Raw genomic sequence first — 19,199 nt, 5'->3', positions numbered from 1 at the left:
TTTCGAGATATTAGTGAAAAATTTTAGGAAAATAATCATTTCGTTTTTCATGAAGACATTATATAGTTGGAAGATGTATATATAGCTATAAAATGCGTCATAAAAATATGAGTAATATACATATATTAAAAATAGATTTTCAATGTACTCTTCCAAATGAAATATTTTTAAGTAATTAACATACACAGTTATATACAAATATTATATATAAAAATATTATAAAAAATGTGTGGAGAATATATGTTTAATATGGTCTTCTAAATATTTTTAGTGATCAACATTCTCCTTTTATAGATTTAATATTTGATATAAGATATATTAATAAATATTAGCTGAGAAGTTAATAAAAACGTTTTTATGATTAAAATTTTTATAATTTTTTGTAACAAATTCTTGTTTACGATTTTGCTAAAATAAGCTTACATGATTATTTGAATTCTAAATTACTTAATACAAAATTTACACATGTGAAGTAAGAGCTAGGGAATATTTTGAGAAGAGTCCATTAAATTACGAGGAACCATTATCGACCATTACGATTTACATTCGGAGGTACAGAATCCATACAATGCGCTTCCTCCACACAGATTTCGCAACACATAATTCCATTCGCACGCCCGTCAAATCATGGAGATTGCATTAGCGCAGAGATTACATTAGCCCAAGATTGCACTTTGTGTGGTATGTTAAAAATATTATCGCCCTTTTATCGCAAACCTGCCGCATTAATTCCCGTATGTTTATATTACAAGATTAGATGAAAATTTATTCTAATATAACATACTAGAAAATTATACATAAGAGAGTAATATCTCATTGAAAATAACTTTAGTAAAGTTTACCTCTATCTTTCTCTCAGATTTTTTACGATGCGTTAAAAAGTATACAATTTGTTAAACTTTTTATAGAACTATATTTCTTCGAACAATCTGGAGTTGCTTTTTTTCTATTAATTTTTTATTAGGTTCCTTTTTTCTTCGCACACGCGTTAATTTTTTAATTTCCAATATTAACTTTGCCCAGAGAGAGAGAAAAGTTTCAAATTATAATACTTTTAATATATTGATTGCGAATCATATGAAGCGTAATATTGTTATTTGCCTGAAATTTAATTTGTGGCAAACCTTTATTTACAATTCAAAATTGTAATTTACTAACGCTAACATCTAGGTATTTTTTCTTTCATTTTTAATAAGGAACGTACAATAAATAATCATCGAATACGTTTAGTAAGTTCAATTAATTTAAAATAACATCCTTCTCGTAACCTCACTGACGTTTTAAACTACTCTTCGTTCATCAACCTTCACTTTTCATTCGAGAATATGCCGGTCGAAAACGGAAGTTGAATCAGGAGGAACTTCCTGTTCACGTTTCTAAGAAAACGGGGTAGTCGATTACGATCTTACGTCACGAACATTCGCGATTAACGAAGACTAGTACCGGCAGACAATATTACGATTCGCTAGCTAGACCGATAACTCGCTTTTCGCGGTTCTCTCCTTATCTCATAGAACGATTAGAGATATCGATTATTAGCATACTCTCTGAAACTAATACTATCCTCAGACGAGAAGGACAAGTTGAAGGATTTCTCAGGAAATCGTTCGATCATTATTTTCGATGCAGAGGTTTTAATATCAAAAGTTTTATTTTTTCGTTTTCTTATTGATATTATTGCATGAAAATATTTCAAAATTTTAAATATTTAGAAATATGAAATATATGTATTACAGAAACTTTAGAATATTTTATTATATACACATATTGAGAGAGAAAAATGGTCTGATTGGATTAAATAGTAATTCTGGTGGAAAATGAACGAATCAGAATTTTCTGGTTAAATCTAGAATTCTAGTTGAGATAACTAGAATTCTGATTGATATAATTATTCTGGTAAAAACAAGAATTCTAGTATAGATTTTACTAGAAATATTATATCAAAATTCCAATTATCTCAACTAAATTCTAATAAATTTAACCAGAAAATTCTGATTCGTCCATTTTCAATCAGAAATTTTTTCGATGGTTATACAGTTACTCAATAAAGATAAATAGTTGTTAACTTTTCTGACAATATCGTTATTTAGAGAAGCTTTTTTTTCTCCAAATGAATGGAGAAGGAAAAATTAATTAATTCCAATTTGCTTATTTTTTATTTTATCATTTGTGTTTCTTTACGATTTTTTCATTTTTATATTGCCAAACGAAAATAAATCCGATATTAAATTTATCTTTCACATTAACGTAAAGCATCACATATTTCACACACTTCTATTGAATTTCATAAATATATATACTCTTCTCCAGTCTCATTTACAAGGAGTAGTTGCTTTCGACGTAATAGAATTGTTATTGCGAACTGAGCAAATACTTGTGTATCCTGTAACAATATCACTCGTTCATTATATGAGTATAAAAGGAAGACTTTGAAGCTACGTGTATGCAATTTGATTCACAGATGTACTTTGGAATTTTACAATTATTTTTATAATATTTGTTGCATTATTTATATTACTTGAATGAAATGCAAATAATGCAAATTAAAATAAATGAATAAATTTCCATAAATGGTAATATATCTTTTCTCTCTTGATTAAAATAAACACGTCAATCGAATCTAAACGTAGTATTTAGTGCAGTATTATCTACAAATACAGTCAGTATCGTTTTCATTAATCGATTTCAACACATTTACTCGTCGTTTGAGGAAATGTAATTTGAGGCGTTAAAATCTGGATGTTATATATAACACGTATAATTAATTAAAATTGCATGTGTTAAGATTTAGTGTTATTTCTCACTCGTTTTTAAATTATTTACACAGAATTTACAAATTACATTGAAAAGAATACAGAAGAATTATATATAGTCCTTAATTCTAATTCAATTATTTCTTATTTTTGTTATGAGCAGCTATTTCTATTATTTTTTCTTGGAACCAACTTTACAATATTATTTTTAGTCATCATATTCAGATTACATTACTTGTTACTTCAAAAAAGCAGAGCACATATTCGTTAACGCATGTAAATTTGTATTTACTTTAAAATCTGAAGAGAAGAAATGAAACGATTAATTAACATGCGACATGTATCGCAACTTTTTCGAAAGAAGACACATCTTCCAATTTAATCAAAATAATTTGCGAGCCATTTTCAAAATTAAATAGTTTGAAAGATCTTTTAAATAATGTTAGAAAATGGTATACTTAAAGAAATGCGATAAAACTCACCGTGAAGAAGAGGTCTCGTTCATTCAAAGCCTTCTTCAAATGTCGAAAACGTGGAGCGACCGCGATAAAGGAAAACGCGGAATGGGCCGTCGTCGAACCGATGACGAAACGGCACTGACCGTGTCGGACCAAATGCTTGACGGCAACTACTGCGAGTCTGGTCGAGTCACTTGCGAGGCGTCTGCGCGTGTCGTCCGTTACTACTCGCCGCCCACGGGTTCTCTACGAGTCTGTTCTCTTTTCACTTTCTTCCACGATTCTCTTTTCATTTTTCCTGTCACCTCGAATTCGAAATATGCGGAATATTCGCCAATAAAACATACGCCTATATTTCTTGTCAAAAGCGAAAAACACATTCCTTAATTTTCTACGGTACAGATCAATTTCGCCAATAAGTCCTCACTTTAATGAATGTTGTTAGCGCAATTTAACGTAACATTTCTGTTAATTGAAGAATTAAATTAAAATATAAAATATATACTTTGTTAATTATTGTGCTTTAATAATGTATGCGGAGGATTACGATAGAATGCTTAAGTATATCAATTTCATTACACATTGAAAATACGCTAATTCGATATTATTCCACGCGATCGATTTCGATTCTCATACCAAATTTATCGTTGCGTGTGAAGTAAGTAGTTTTGTAAATAGTATTCAAAGACGTTTCAAAGATCTTTTCTTGCGACTTAGTCGATATAAAAACCCGAAATTACTTTTCAGAATTTCCACAAATATTATTTCCGGATGATCACCTTTCAATGTAATTATCTTCTTCGCTGCAAATTTCGGATTCCATGCTAAAGCGAGGCACGTTGGAAAACTTGTAAGTCGTTCAAAGCAAACTTTCCGAAAGCGGAAGTTTCCTCCCCCTGACAATCGAACAACTTCTCATGCAACATGGCAGGATACAGGTTACACACCCACGCATGTACACAAGCTGTTAACATTCAACAAATTATATGTGCTATGTTCTTGAGTTATGCAATAGAGAAAATTTATGACGTAAGTGCTTGATGAACTTTCAGTTTTCCAAAGATTCAGAAAATCTGTAAATTTTAAACAGCTTGTTGTAATAATAAATTAAAACAATGAATGCAAAATCTTTGATCTTAGATATTCAATTTATTTTCTTGCATAATTTTTGCTACTTTCATAATTAGCTAAAATACATCGACTATATAAGTCACAATTAAGAGACAGTAGTGAAGTATCTTCGAACATAATTTTATATTTATAAAACTATTTACTTCTCACATATAACGATAAATTATATAATTATATACATTGATGACAATTACAAAAAATACAATATTATACTGATTAATAATATTAATAGTATTAATAATATAAAATATTGTACTAGTAATCATATATAAAATTAAAATATTTTGTTAAAAAGATTCAGTTTTCTCGAATAATATTTAAATGAAAGTGCTCTCCGTCAACCGATTAATCAATATCTATTTATCGCGTTTCGTATTTAATAATCATGTCAATATGTATGTATAAAGCCATGCTAATGCACGAACGCTCCTTGTAGTGTGGTAGTTTACTTACGTAATAGTTTACTGCTATAGACTGTGCAGTAGACCACAACTTTGTTAACGATGTTGTTACCAGTCTCTGTTCAGTGGTTTCTCAGCAACTTGATCCTATAAAGTCACATGCTATTCGCAAACTCTTCGCGATTAGATCAGCTACGAAGAATTTATTATAACAAATCGGCAGAATGTGGGTTAATGCGAGATAATTTTCAATAGTAGATTGAAATCGGTTACCATTGTTATCTTGAGCAAGCGATCTTATATAGTGCTGTGAAATAACGTACACAAGTGTTGCTTTAGTCTATCATCGTTTATTGTATAAATATATCACCAAATAATATTACGTAGTAAGATTGCGTTTGCGTAACGCGAGAAAGAATGCGATAGAGATCGAACGAAAAAAGGCTACTGTGAAAAAAAAATGAAAAGATTCGGGCAGGAAAAGGAAGAACGATATGGTGAACTTAAAAGAAAAGTCAAATATATATGTAACTTGTATTGCTGCACCGGGAAGTTTTCATGACGCAAGCAAGAAAAGCCGTATATTTTCCTGGCAAAAGCAACAAAGTAAATGGCAAACCATCCGCCATACTTTTATTCACGTAGATCGAATCGGAAGGGAAAACGGGTCGCAAGTTCGATCCTGAGAGCCTCGTCGTCACGAGTGCATTCGCTCTTCATTTGTTTTTTACATAATATAGTAAAAATATATCTCTTCGATTTCTAGGAAATATCATTATCATTATGCAGTATCATTATGATAATAGTCGTCGTCGTTATTATTATAATATCAACCTCAATTAGCTTATGTATCACTAGAACAATGGAAAATTGTGAACGCATCCTTCCTTTACGTACTACTCTACGGCTTCGAGACCATAGCTTTGAAAACAATTTTTGAAGTATTAAAAAATGATTTTTTTTCATCATATATTCATCTCAAAAGAGAGAACGCTCGACAATAATGTTGAATTATTGAGATCCTAAATTCTTTCATGAAAATTGTATTTGAGTGTCGAGATATGAAACTTTTTGGCAAGTTTCGCCATAGAGCTGTGCTCTCGAATGCTATTAGGAGAGTGATTACCTTTCGGCTTAATCGATGAATCCACAGGTAAGGGAAGGCCTCGTCATTTTGATTCTTCGATCGCGATCGCACGCCCTACTTTCTAACAACAAATAGGAAAATCTATATAGGACGTTCGTACGATCTCCAGAGTGATCGAATTGTCCCATTCTATTATGCGTTTATGTATTAATCTCGACAATTTTTCGCAATCGATTTCGCTCTCTTAAATCGTTCGATGACGCAACAGGAAACGTTTTACCTTTATGAACAGTTATCCTATATAAATGATTAAACGTGATCGCTCAAATGTTTCAAAAAGTTGGAAGAGATTCCTCCGCATTTTCGACATATGTATATATAATACGCACAATTTGATAAAATTCCCGCGAGACATGAACGGCTCGTACATGATCACTAATCTGTGCATAAATTTTTAAAGGGATTCCCTCATGTAACTAACTTCGTCGAGGCAAAGGAACTTTCCCTCACCCGAAAGACTCGGGCACAACCCTGAAAATATTATATATATATATCATTTCTTCTACTTCGCCTCTATCTTTCGTCTAACTTTCTTCCTTTTATTATGGCAAGTACGAAATTAATCGTTGCTCGAACTTTCGCAAATCCGACTGAAAGAAACGAAGAAGAAAGCGAAAAAAGACAAATCTCCTCGCACGTGTACGTTGAGTCGTGTCTTTAATCGCGCGTTTAGCACCAAATGGGATTCTTTACTATCGAGTTACCCGATAGGACGATTGCACGTGTGACGTAAAAATGAGTTACATTTAGCTAAATGCGCGATGAGAGTGTCATTATTTTCTCGCTCTGGCAACGAAGAAAGTTAATACAGAGTGAACGTTCAACGATGGAGTAACGATCGCATATAACTAATAACACCTTATAACGACCAAAATTCGATCGTCGTTCACACAATATAAGTATCTAACAAAAAGACAAATTCAACAATGCCAATATATTCAGCACGTATAGGCCTATTCACAACTGAAGTTGTCGTACGCTGCACGTGAATATGAATGTGCACATGTATTACTACTTTTAAAATAAAAAAAAGTGCACGCATGTACATGCATGTGTGCAACAGAAAAGAGAGAAATGTTAATACGTGTTTTATGAAATCCTTTTTTTTAATAAAATTTTCCAAAAATCATATATCCTTTTTTAAGTCATAAAAGAAGAGTTTCCTAGTAAGCGAAAAATCGAGATTCCATTATGGATTCAGCCGCTTACGCTGCTAATAATTTTGTCTGGAATTTCTAATGATAGCTCGCGAGTAATTAAGAAATCTATAATTAAAAATCAATATATCCTGCCTTTGTAAAATTAAATCTGAAAAGGGATGAATTGTTCAATCTGTAATATGATTCTTAATTCTAATTAGTCGTCTTTTTATGTCCCCTGTTTTAATTAAAGATCAAATTGAATCTAAACTTGCTTTATAAAAATTTATATAAAAACAATTTCGATAAAATCATCGAAAATTTTCGGCGAGTATATATAATGGGAAAAATTTCTTATGTATTATATCATTTAGAAAAAAATATTATTAAAAAGATCGAATATATATAAAATATGCATTATCTGCGTTTAATGCAGAATAATGCATATTAAAATTTTCGGAAAATGGTTTGTCAAAAAATTATTTTTATTTTATTTTGCCTCATAGCTTACTCTACTCGATAACAGAGTAAACTATTGTCTTGATAACTTTATTTGCAAATATTACAAATCGCATTCGGTAATGCGTATCCAAATCCGCACCTTGGCTTCAATACGGCTCGCGAGACGTCTTCCGATGTGAGCAGGCCTTAAGGCATCGATCAACGTGCCGGTTATGACCTCTTCGATCGGTATTCGATCCTACGGCTTCCTCCCAATCGGACGTCCTTTTCTTACGACGATCACTGATAATTGCCAGCTGACGAGGGCTGCAATTATTGCACGCCGACTTCCGCAATTTGCTCACAAATTGTAAATGCTAGTCAATTTTTTCAAACGGACGCATTAGGGCTTAAACAACTCCGACGAAGACACCGCGATCTTCAGAAGATGCAGTATCAAACTCGACTAATTGATATTTTTATAGTTTGATCCTACTCCGTACGCTTCGCCGATTCGTGAATTTATTATTATACTTCGTGTCGTTCGAAAATTTCGTCGAACAACCATCACGCAAGCCCTAACTGAATCTGCGGCTTGTTGAACGTTTTAGTATCGCATCGGCTGCCAGACACCAGTGGTTTCGTCCCGACGGTAATAATGAGGTCGGTTATCTCGGAAGACGGTGACGGCCGGAAATTGATTGTCTTGGATATACTTGAGCGTTGCCCGCACCTGAAACAGAAATTTCGTCACTGCTTAACAGTGCGTGGGAAATACGGTGCAATTGCAGGATTTGTCGTCTAATGCTTTCTACTCTCGAGGAACTAACGATAACGATGTCGTATAGCATTTCAAATGGAGTTACCTGTGATACGAAATGTGGTTGTTCCACTTCCGGTGATGTGGACAGGTGCTGCAGGATGAACTGATCGGTTTGTGCCAACCAAAGATCCACGCCACGCAAGGGGTCGTAGTTAAACGGGCCGATTCTAAGTAACCCCAGAGCGCAATCATATATATCCAAAACCTGTGTATAAAGACAGAATATACATTCAATTTCAACGGAATACGTTAAATAAAATTTTATATCGTACTTATATATAAATAATCGATTAATAATATTTTATTTAATATTATTAATACTTAATATTTTATGACACATGAATGAAAAACACTATTTAACGTGTTTAATCTCATCGGTCGATTTTCGTTTAACATCCACTACTTTATATTTATTTATACACTGTAAGATTAAGCTGTAATTTTTTTTGTTTTAAATGTACATCATGATCACTCGTTGACCTGCAATAGTGTCACTAATGCAAACGTTGCGTACACGCACCTGCTGACCCCCGGTCAATTGTCTGGCACACCTTAGTGCCTGATCTGGACCTTTGTCAGGGAAAGTCGCGGGAAAGATTTCGCCTGTCTTCACGTTCAGTCCGATACCGTAGATCAACGGCCAATGAATCCCACCTCTCACGGTGGTATTCAGCTCGCCCACGCAGCACAGCGTTAGATCGATCTCCACCGGTTGCTTGTGAAATGCAGCTAGAAGACAATTGGTCGGATTAATATTTTGTAGACGAAGCTGAAGAAGGGAATTTCGTTTTATTTTAAATATTATTCAATTTCGCAATTGCTTGAAAAATTTCGGCGTTTCTATAATTTAATGTGGTTTCTCGAGTAGAACTTAGCATTAATTTCCTTCGATCAATCTTGATTAAAAATTCTTTCAAAAATATGATATCGCGTAATATAAAAATTCAGCTCTATCAAGCGACGCGGTAGCATCTCGATACTAGCATAAAAATATAAAACGGACCGCTTGACCGCTTGACGTGTGAACGTCATTGCGTATATGTTCGTGCTGTTGTCAAATTCGTGACGCTGGATGACGACGACGTCGGACGATTACAATGATGCCGGACAACTCCGGGCGACGCTGGGCGTCGACGATGTTATATGTTTTCAAAAATTCATCTATTAATCTATCTTATGTATCTTGCGTTATGAAATACTTGGCTAATTGCATTCGTATCCGTTTTTTATTAAAAGGAATGTATTCGATACCTTTTTTATGCACTTGACGTATATTTTTTTCTTTTTTAAAGAGAATTCCATTTAGTTTATCTTTTTTAAAGTCTATTTCAAAGCGAGTAAATGATTTAACTCACTATTACGAATAAAGACAAAAATAAGGAATAAAGGAATAGAGGAGATATAATTATTTTTGCTGATTTAAATGTAAATAATATCATATGTAGTAAAAATAGGATCCTCTGAGGATACTTCCTGTTTGATGATACAAGTCGACACAAGTATATCGTTCTATCTTTGTTACTCATTGAAATGTCAGAAAAAAATAGAATGACATTTGTGTTAACTTGTGTCACTAAATGGAAAATACCCATGAACGTTTCTTCTCAATAATAGGAATACTACATCAAAAATATATGTTTACGTACAAAGTATATTGTAAAATAATTCCTCAGAATAGTTTCTCGGATCGGAATAGCCACCAATCAACTGTAGCTCCAGGCGACCTTCGGGATATCCGAGGGCAAGTTCCGTTACCCTCTGGATCATTGCTGCAGCAGCATCTTCCGTTCCGGAGCCGTCAAGGTGCGCCAGAGCGGCGGCGCCCGAGCCTGAAATCCATCATTTAAAAATATAATATTCAAAATCCTTACAATATTAAAAAGAACCAGATATTTATTATTTAGTATAATATAAAAAAAATAATAATTTCATTATTACGTTATCATATAAAAAACAAAGCACAACAAATGACCTGCGAATTAGTCTCAAAGCGACACCAGATGAACTTCTGACTGTTATAATACTTCAATTATTACTTTACATTACTACTATTTATATTATTGATCAGTGAACTTAATGTGGTATTTATCGCTACCAAAAAGATATATTGAAAGAAATATCAAAATGGCCAAATGAATTATCATCGCTTGCGCGCTATTATCTTTTTGTGACCGCTTGCTACGAAAAGAATATAACGATTAAAAGAGAAATTAATTTTCGAGCATTTAAATGTAACTATCAAAACGGTAATTACTGCAGCATGATAATTACAGCAAACAACCATATCAGTGACACATCGATCTTTTCACTATTATCGGATCGAGAAACCGACCAAAGCAGTGAGTGCAACGTGAGGTTGTGCACTGAAACGATTCAACATAGATCCGAGATCGCGATTTCAGGATTGATTACAATTCATTAGATGCACTCGTTTTAATAATAAAAATGAAGTGGAATAGAAAATAACGTTTAGAAATATGTGAATATTCTTGCATTGTTAAAAAAGATTCTTAAAGATGCGATTGATGCATTATGAAATGCCTTGTATATACTAATTGAAAAACAAAGGCGATAATAATTAATTTTAACAATTAGTTTTGGACATTATCCAACTCTGTTGTGCGAACACAAAGCAACGATGAATGAACGGGAGAGAACTCGTGACAAAAGGACTTTTACATCGCGAACTGTTACTTAATTACGTACTTTCGCAGTCGCTTTCTACCTCAGCCATTATTCACGCGCAACCTTAAGACGATCGGAGACACCCAACTTGCGTCGCGATACACTGTCGCCTCAGCAGGAGAAAGCTAAGGAGAACTTATCCAATAGTTTCCTTAAGAAGTATGACATTGTCCATTTATAGTCAGACTTTATATTTAAGGCTTCCTTAAATTTATCTTCAGATGCTCAGTAGCCAATAAAATAATTCGTAGAGCATCTGAAGATAAATTTAAGGAAGCCTTAAATATAAGGTCTGACTACGAATACGAGCAATAATGTAATAGGTCCTTTGTACGATAGAAAATTCATTATCATTCGAAAAAACATTAAAGTTCGTATAATTCGTATCTGATATCAGTTATAAATATCGAATTGATAAAATACGCTTGTTGAAAAATAGCCATATAACAATTTTAATAAATTTTTAACGTCCACGAGAGCACATAAGATTATAATGACGTATTCTTATTTGCAATTATTTCTTCGAAGCTCTTTAAACTTGATATCGTAAGATTAGCAAGGCATTTAAATGATATGAACGTGAATCGTAATTTGAATCAGCACTTTTTTCCCTAAGCTTGAATGGCAGAACTGGTTCTATTAAGTAGCTCGTTTTTTTTCGAAAGAAGTGACGTTTCACATTTTGCGCATTATGTTAGACGTTATATCATGGAGAGGAGTCAATGATTCTCCTACGAGAATCAAAACTATTGTGTGCCTGGATAATCAAAATAAAAAGCAATATAACGGAAGGTCCAAAGGTGATCACGGGTGTCACATTTCTCGTTTAGCGATATTTTTCGACATTTTTCATACGTTTTTGCTCATTAGCTCCACGATTAATTTACGATTCAAGATAAGCAGATTGCAATTGAATTTTCTGTCTTTTTCCTCTCTTTAAGTAAGTATTGAAATCTTTTGTACAATAGTTTTCTCGTAAAATGACTTCTAAACGAGATTCTTATAATTTCATCGACATTTTGAAGTTTCGGTTTTTCAACTGAAATTAATTTAAGAATGTATTACACGTATTTTATTTACCAAAATCATAAAATTATTAAAAAAATACAGATTTTTTTATATTGCATTTAAAAGTAATACAAAAAATTTAATAGCGATTTAGAATCTGAATAAAAAATTATTTAAAAAAAATAGTGATATTTTTAAAAAATAATTAAAATAAAAAGAAAAAATTTTAATTTAACCTGTAAAATTGTAATATTGAATATTATAATATTGAAATATTAATCTTATTAAACTGTTTCATATGCATATCTACAACATTCATTTTTATACCAAAAGTATACATTTCCAATTCTAGTCACTCTTTGTAGAGATTATACACCTGACACATCCTTAAAGTTTATTTTTCCCCAACTATAAAAAATGTTAAGATAAGTAATAATTTCTGAATTATAATTAATATATAAAAAAATGAAAACCTTCGCGTCAATGAGATTCCTGATATTTAATCAAATAATAATAATTAATAAAATTTCATCAAAACTCTTTAATTTACAGAATAAAAATCTTTCAACAAAAAGATTTTCTACGTATTTCTCTCTTTCTTAAAGAAATTAACTTCAATTTAAGAATCTGACGTGTATGTTAAAAGAGAGATCGGTTATTACATTACGAAGTTCTATGAGTTTCGTATTAAATATTTTTCAACAACGCGATACTGATCAAGCAATCGCGCTTCGTCATTGCGTTATTCCGACCTCTTTTTTTTTTTCATTGTCGTGCCGTAAGCGGTCATTTATATGCAACTGGCAGCTATTTTATAATGAGCACGATTGTACTTTCAAATATACTCACCGGAATGCCTGACGACAACGATTATGCATGTGGTCATGTCGTCCGAACCGAGGATGCTCACGTTCTCTGTGAAGGTAAAAAAGAATAATCGGTACGGCAACATACATTTAGTCTATTCGGTCTGCACATGTTCGAGCGAATACAGTGCTTCGAAAGGCTGCAGATTGTTAGGTTCATTCGTCCATACATGGCAAGAACTTTCCATAATTATATAAGATAAATTTTCGCATTTCAAAAATAAATTCTGCCAATTGTTATTTTATAGAGAAAGATATTAAGATCTCTTTCATGTTTACAAGGGAAATAACGTTCTTACTCCACTTCTTATTATTCTTAAATTAAGTTATATCTTGCTTCCATCTTTTCTCAACTACTGTTTATTGTACTGTCACGCGCCGTAAAAAAATTGTAAAATTAAAAGATATTTTTTTAAAGATAAATACAAGCTTTTTAAAGACAAACACAAAATTCGTCGATTTAACATAAGATATTACATTATACATTACACTACGTTACATACATAGTAGTTTTTTAAGCGATAATTTTTTATTTGCTGATAAAGATTACTGATAAAGATTTATTATATGTTCCGAGAAAAAGATAAGAAAATCGTCATTACGAAACATTACCAGATTCATCCAGATTTAATGAAATATGTGTAGAAAGATATGCCTCGTTACAAGATTTACTGCACTGTTGTTATTGCTGCATAATACCGAATCTCGGTTATTTTTGAAAGTTACACCATCTGAAAAATTGGACTGTAATTTTACATTATAAACAGTTGCTCGATAAAGCGCAAAATAATACTCGGTATCCGTTGATTTATCGTTCGCGCGGTTGTTTTTTTTATTTTCGTAATTAAGCGTAATCACAGCTGGTAGGTTGACGGATTGCGTCAATCCCGCGATATCGTGTCAAAAGTAGCCGGTAACATTTGATATCTCCTTACGAGATAACATGGAAATCGCGTGGCTGTTGCATCAATAACATATTCTCTCCGTTAGATACCGCGAGAGATTATAATTTTTGAAAAAGCTTCTCTCTCCCGCAGGAATGATTGATTCACATTTGGTGATTTGAGTCTAGCGAACCCAAGTCGATCTCAATATACTGTGGACACTCACATACATTTATATATCATATACACACGTTTTATGTGAGCAAAAGTGTAATTTGAGGAGAAAAATGGAAGTAAGATATGATCTAATTTAAAAATAAACTCTTTGCAACGGATATAACTATTGTATACGTAGTGCTGGTAGTGCAGCACCCTATAACTATACGATTGGAAAAATTTTGCTAAAATTGACTTTGACCTCCTTGGTTCAGAAACCACATCCAGGTTCTCCCAGATATTTATCCTTATTGTTTACCGAATGTTGAACAAGGATAAAATGATATCTGGGTGCACCTGAGTGAAATTTCTGTATATTATCTTACGATCAACTAATTTGACTCGGTAAGGACCTTAGGTATCTATTGCCAAATACACAATTTGAAAAAGTTAAGCCGTTTTTGAGAAATCTTGCAGACGGTCGACCGGATAAACACTGTGAAATTATAAAATAGTTTGATTCACTACTTAATAAAAAGGAGTATAAGCGCGCGAACAAGCACGAACGTCAGCGACGCCACATTCATTGAAGCAAGTTGTTCGTTCGTGTGTATTTGCGCTCGTTTTCTTAGACCCAGTTTGACGTAGCGCATCGAGATGCATTGTAATACTTACTGTCGTGCGGCAGCGTCGCAGCCATTTCTCGTTGTTGAACGTAAAGGAGGCCCACCGGACCCACAAGCTTCGCCGGCATCGAGTGCAGCTGAGCCGCGCTCTCACGATATACCGGATGAGCCGCGTACAAGGATCTGCTGTCCGCAGGAATCTCTTCCTGCAGGACCACCCCGCCCACCACCAGCACCATCCTGCAAAAGCGAAAGGAAAAGCGATTATAGCGAAAAATAAAAGATAAAAAATAACAAATCTTTTATCACTAAAAGGTGCTGTGCACACGCATGTTTGATATGTATGAAATTAATTCTGCAAAACAATACGTTCACGAACGATTAATAATTTATGCAAGCAACTGCCATTACTCGCCAGTTAATTTCCATCTCATTTTTCTGTCGACGCACGTGGTTTTATAATTAGAAATGGGCGCGTGAGATTTTTTATCGGAGACGAAGTCCAAATTTATTCAGAAAATGCGTTGAAAAATGTATCTGGCGGGCAAATAGAAAAGATGACACGTTTGAAAAATGTATCTCACACTCTTTACTGAATTCCTCTAAGTTGCCCCTACATATCTTCCTCATTATTTTGTCGTAAAAAGATATGTTAATACAACCTTTATAATATAAGCGTAGCTTGATTGTTTATGACGAATCATCAGTGATAATTACATTTCAAATTGGAATAATTATATCGCTAAATAGTATATATTCTTCAAAAATTAAGGTTGATCGAAGGTCTTCTGAGTTTTCGCTGCTTGGGACATGCATCTCTTTGTAAATCATTTGCAAAGTTACTGGCATGTGTCATGAATCACATGGGTCATTAAAAATACGGTGTTTATTTTGATTCCTCGTGGTTACTTAATGTATTTAATCATGTCAAGTATCGGGTAACTTTCTTATACCTTCGCCTCTTATATCCTTTTCGTCACAACCTTTCAACCTCACAGAAAGCTTGTAACTCCTTGTAATCTTATTCGACTACGCTGATAGTCTATATTCCGGTTTTGACTCAACAAATGTTTCACATATTATAAGAAAAATGAAAACAGGAATTCAGTGTATACAAAATTCCTGTTTCCATTTTTCTTATAATATCCGCAAATATGACTTTATTTCTCTATTATAGGTATCAAAGCTCCGGTTGATTAAAAATCCAACAATGTTTTATTCTCCATTTATGTTGTCTTGTTTACCGTCTTCTCCGCTCTAACACTCCTCTTTATCTACGTAATTTTATTCACTGTAGGTACTCCGACTTCCATTCCCGTTCCACTCCAAACACTCGTTACCACAATTCCTTATTCTCTCTTATTTCCATCGCTCCGCCAAATTCAGAGCTCCGTTTTCCTACATATCCACCAAGTATTGCAATATACTACCTCTCTCTATTCGCTTTTCTTTCTCCATATCTTCTTTTCGTGAGGGTGGCTAATTTTTCGTCATCAAATCATAGTTAATTGCGACTTGTTCTTTTTCTTTCTGCAATCTTATTGTTATAAATATTTTGTTTTATGTTTTCGCATTATATTGAAAATACTTGATATGTAAGCTCTGTCATATACCTTATATTATCTTGTGATATTTCATACTACCTATCTATCTATCTACTGTTAGAATCGTTTTGATAGGCTTAATAACAGTAGTTCATTGCTGATGCCTCACCTTTTATATATTTGGTTATTTCTGCACTCTTTCTGCATTCTTTCAATATAAGTATAAATATAACTCTAAAATGTAATTCTAATATACACAATAAACAAAAAATAAAATAAATTAATATTAATTTACGTCAACTTTAAAGCAAGTAATTATCACACTGAAAGAATGGTTTTGCTAAAGTATTTGAATATTTAGCTCGATACAGATCTGAAAATAAGAAAATTATTTTATTAGACCATCAAAATAATTATGTAGATCGCTAAGCGTTGATGATAATGCTGTAAAAAGTTTTAATATTCTAATAATCAGTTTATAAGTGTCCTACATAATTATTTTGATGCTTCAAACAAAATTATTTTCAAATCTGTATCTAGTTAAAATTTAAGATGTTTCAGTAAAACTGTTCTTTCCATGCACGCAACAGGCGGATATTAAACGTCGTGCGTGACTGACTTATCAAGTGTAAATTCGTGTGGAAGAGAAGTCTTTCGATCTTAACAATAAAGTCCTCAGGTATATCTCACACGTACGATCGGGTATTGTATGACAAAGCTGGTTAGAGTAACGACAAACTTCGAGGTTGTATTGTCGGTACTGCGAGCGTTTCACCAATGGTATTATCTATATGTTAATAATTGCAACAACAAACCGTTAGCAATAATAATCTAGACAGTTATATGAATAAATCACATAAGTAAGAAAAAGGCCAAAGGTTGAGACCAGATTTTTGGTACCTAGTATTTTTGAATGTAAATTCTAAATACACATTTCAGAAAGTTTTTTGCTTTCAGTAACCAATAAGTTCTTTAGTGTTTAACAGTTTAAAATGCTAGTAGCATCAGTATGATCGACGATCAATTTAATTGTGATATTATTATTTCAATTTCAGTTTATATATATGATTGCGTTTCAAGTCTGACAGTGAACGACGTAGTTTATATAACTCAAAGATGTAGATTTAGAATCGATATTTAAAAATATTATTAGACACTAAATATTCAACCTCAACCTTATATATTGGCCCTTTGTTTATGTATTTGATTTAAACGCCGTTTAGTTTAAATAAATTGCTTAAAATTAAGCTCAATCTCAAATTAATCCTTTGCTGACAAATGTTGGACTTGAAAGACATAGTCGATTTTTTTTATTGTGAATTCGTGTAGATAAATTTAAATCTGTATAAAAATAAGTAAAATACAATCCAACTTTTATGATAGTAAAAACTCGATATTAAAGCTTTCATAGTATGCAAGAATTCTTTAGGATTTTTATACAGTTTGGAACAATGTAAAAATTTACGTTGAAGTTCGAAGGAGATTGCGGATGAAAGGAAAAATTTCACATTACCAACGGAGAATTTTATTATCTATATTATGTTACAAACAGCTAACTCGATATATATATCGTGACGTTGACATTATTTATCCTTCGTATGCACAAGGTCTTTTTTTACTCAAGCAAAATTCACTCAAATTTTTTGACACAAATTTTTATTATAAATAAAAGTTTTAATATTTGAGTTGAATAACTATTTGGCAATGTACTCTCTAAAAGTGAATCAGTGACTTCAATGTTACATTTATAACTGCGATGTAATCATCAGTGAAAGAAATTTACTTTTAGAGGTTGTGATTTTCTGTAGATTAAAATGCATTTCAATCTGCAGAAATTATAACCTCTAAAAGTGAATCAGTGTGTTGTTACCAAAAACAGTAAATATTCGCTAACGATTACATCAGTTATAAGTATAGTATTGAAGTCAGTAATAATGCACTAATTTACCTTTAGAAAGTAGCAGAGATGTTGAAAGTCATCTTGAATTTTTCTAGATTTTCTAAAAGCCTAGAACAATAAAAAAATTTGGGCCTGACAAAAAATCCAGTGTACCTACGAAATAAGTAAAAATATGTGTACCTGAAGGTTAATTATAATATTAATTTAATAGATATAAATTTAAAAAGTAAAAAATCTTTAACAGAGAGAATCCAATTACTGAACACAGTAATCATTGAATAACAGAGTGTCTTTTTAAAAACTTTAATCGTGTACTTTCCCCTTGTCTTTTTGCAACATATAGATAGCGTTATTAACTTTTAGAGGGCCAAAATTTCAAGGCATCTTAAAATTTTGAATTTTTAAATGTAAAATTCATGTATATATTGAATGTTTATGTCACGAGGAGTCGACGAGTTTTCCGCTGGCCACTATAGTGACCAGTCCGCAACGGAATGGCCAATGTGGAAAATTTTTGAAAAATTTTCATTTTTTGTTTTTATATTTCTAAGTATTTTTGATGTCGCAGAACACGTTTCTGAAGTCAGATTATCGAAATTTTATGTAGAAATAGTGTTATTTACCTAGATAAGTCTAGATAAGTCGAATTGAATAACATAGACATTTATGTACATATGAAACTTTCCTTTAGCTTAATCCAGAACTAACTACATGGACGTAGAAAGTTATGCAGTCCCTCTTTTCCGTTTTTTTTTACATTTTTATTTATTTATTTTTTTATTTTTAATTTTTTTATTTATTTTTATTTATTTTTTATTTATATTATTTTTTGCTAATTATCATTTTCCACCTATCAAGTGAAAATATTGGAATTTATAGCAAAGTCTGTATTATATGAAAATCTTCAAAACACATTCTCAATTATATTAATGAAATAATATTTGAATATTTGATGGGCTGCAATGATTCAAGTTATACAGACTTCTGTTACTGGCCGCTATAGTGGCCAGTCCGACCTTTTAAAGATTAATAAAAAAAATCATTGATTAAAACATCGATGATTGCCATCAATCTTCCTTTGATCGTGAATCGTGACGGAAATTTGGAATGATAACGCGACGAAAAAGGTGTTCTCTTTTATAATATTTAAAAATATCATTAAAAACGAGACAGACTCCGCGAAAAGTGCGCGCCACGCGTTTAAATACAGAATAATCGCCAATTATGTCGGCGGCGC

General features: G+C 32.4%; 1 protein-coding gene across 3 annotated transcripts in view; it reads right to left on the bottom strand.

Annotated features, from left to right (window-relative positions):
- Positions 1-7,764: 7,764 nt before the first annotated feature.
- The window catches only part of Ntan1 (N-terminal amidohydrolase 1), a 59,340-nt gene continuing 47,905 nt past the window's right edge, over positions 7,765-19,199 (bottom strand). For all 3 annotated transcript variants that reach the window (XM_018450807.1, XM_018450810.1, XM_018450809.1), the window contains 6 exons: positions 14,568-14,758; positions 12,836-12,901; positions 9,940-10,122; positions 8,814-9,022; positions 8,337-8,498; positions 7,765-8,203 (listed from right to left, as the gene is read on the bottom strand). In XM_018450807.1, the coding sequence (XP_018306309.1) occupies positions 8,078-8,203; positions 8,337-8,498; positions 8,814-9,022; positions 9,940-10,122; positions 12,836-12,901; positions 14,568-14,757 (936 nt within the window). In that variant the 5' untranslated portion in view covers position 14,758 and the 3' untranslated portion in view covers positions 7,765-8,077. The remainder of the gene's footprint in view (positions 8,204-8,336; positions 8,499-8,813; positions 9,023-9,939; positions 10,123-12,835; positions 12,902-14,567; positions 14,759-19,199) is intronic.

This window comes from Mycetomoellerius zeteki, unplaced genomic scaffold, assembly GCF_001594055.1.
Source record: "Mycetomoellerius zeteki isolate Tzet28-1 unplaced genomic scaffold, Tzet1.0 scaffold298, whole genome shotgun sequence".
Taxonomy (NCBI): Eukaryota; Metazoa; Arthropoda; class Insecta; order Hymenoptera; family Formicidae; genus Mycetomoellerius; species Mycetomoellerius zeteki.
The sequence above is the reverse complement of the archived record's forward strand: the minus strand, read 5'-3'. Positions and strand labels throughout refer to the sequence as shown.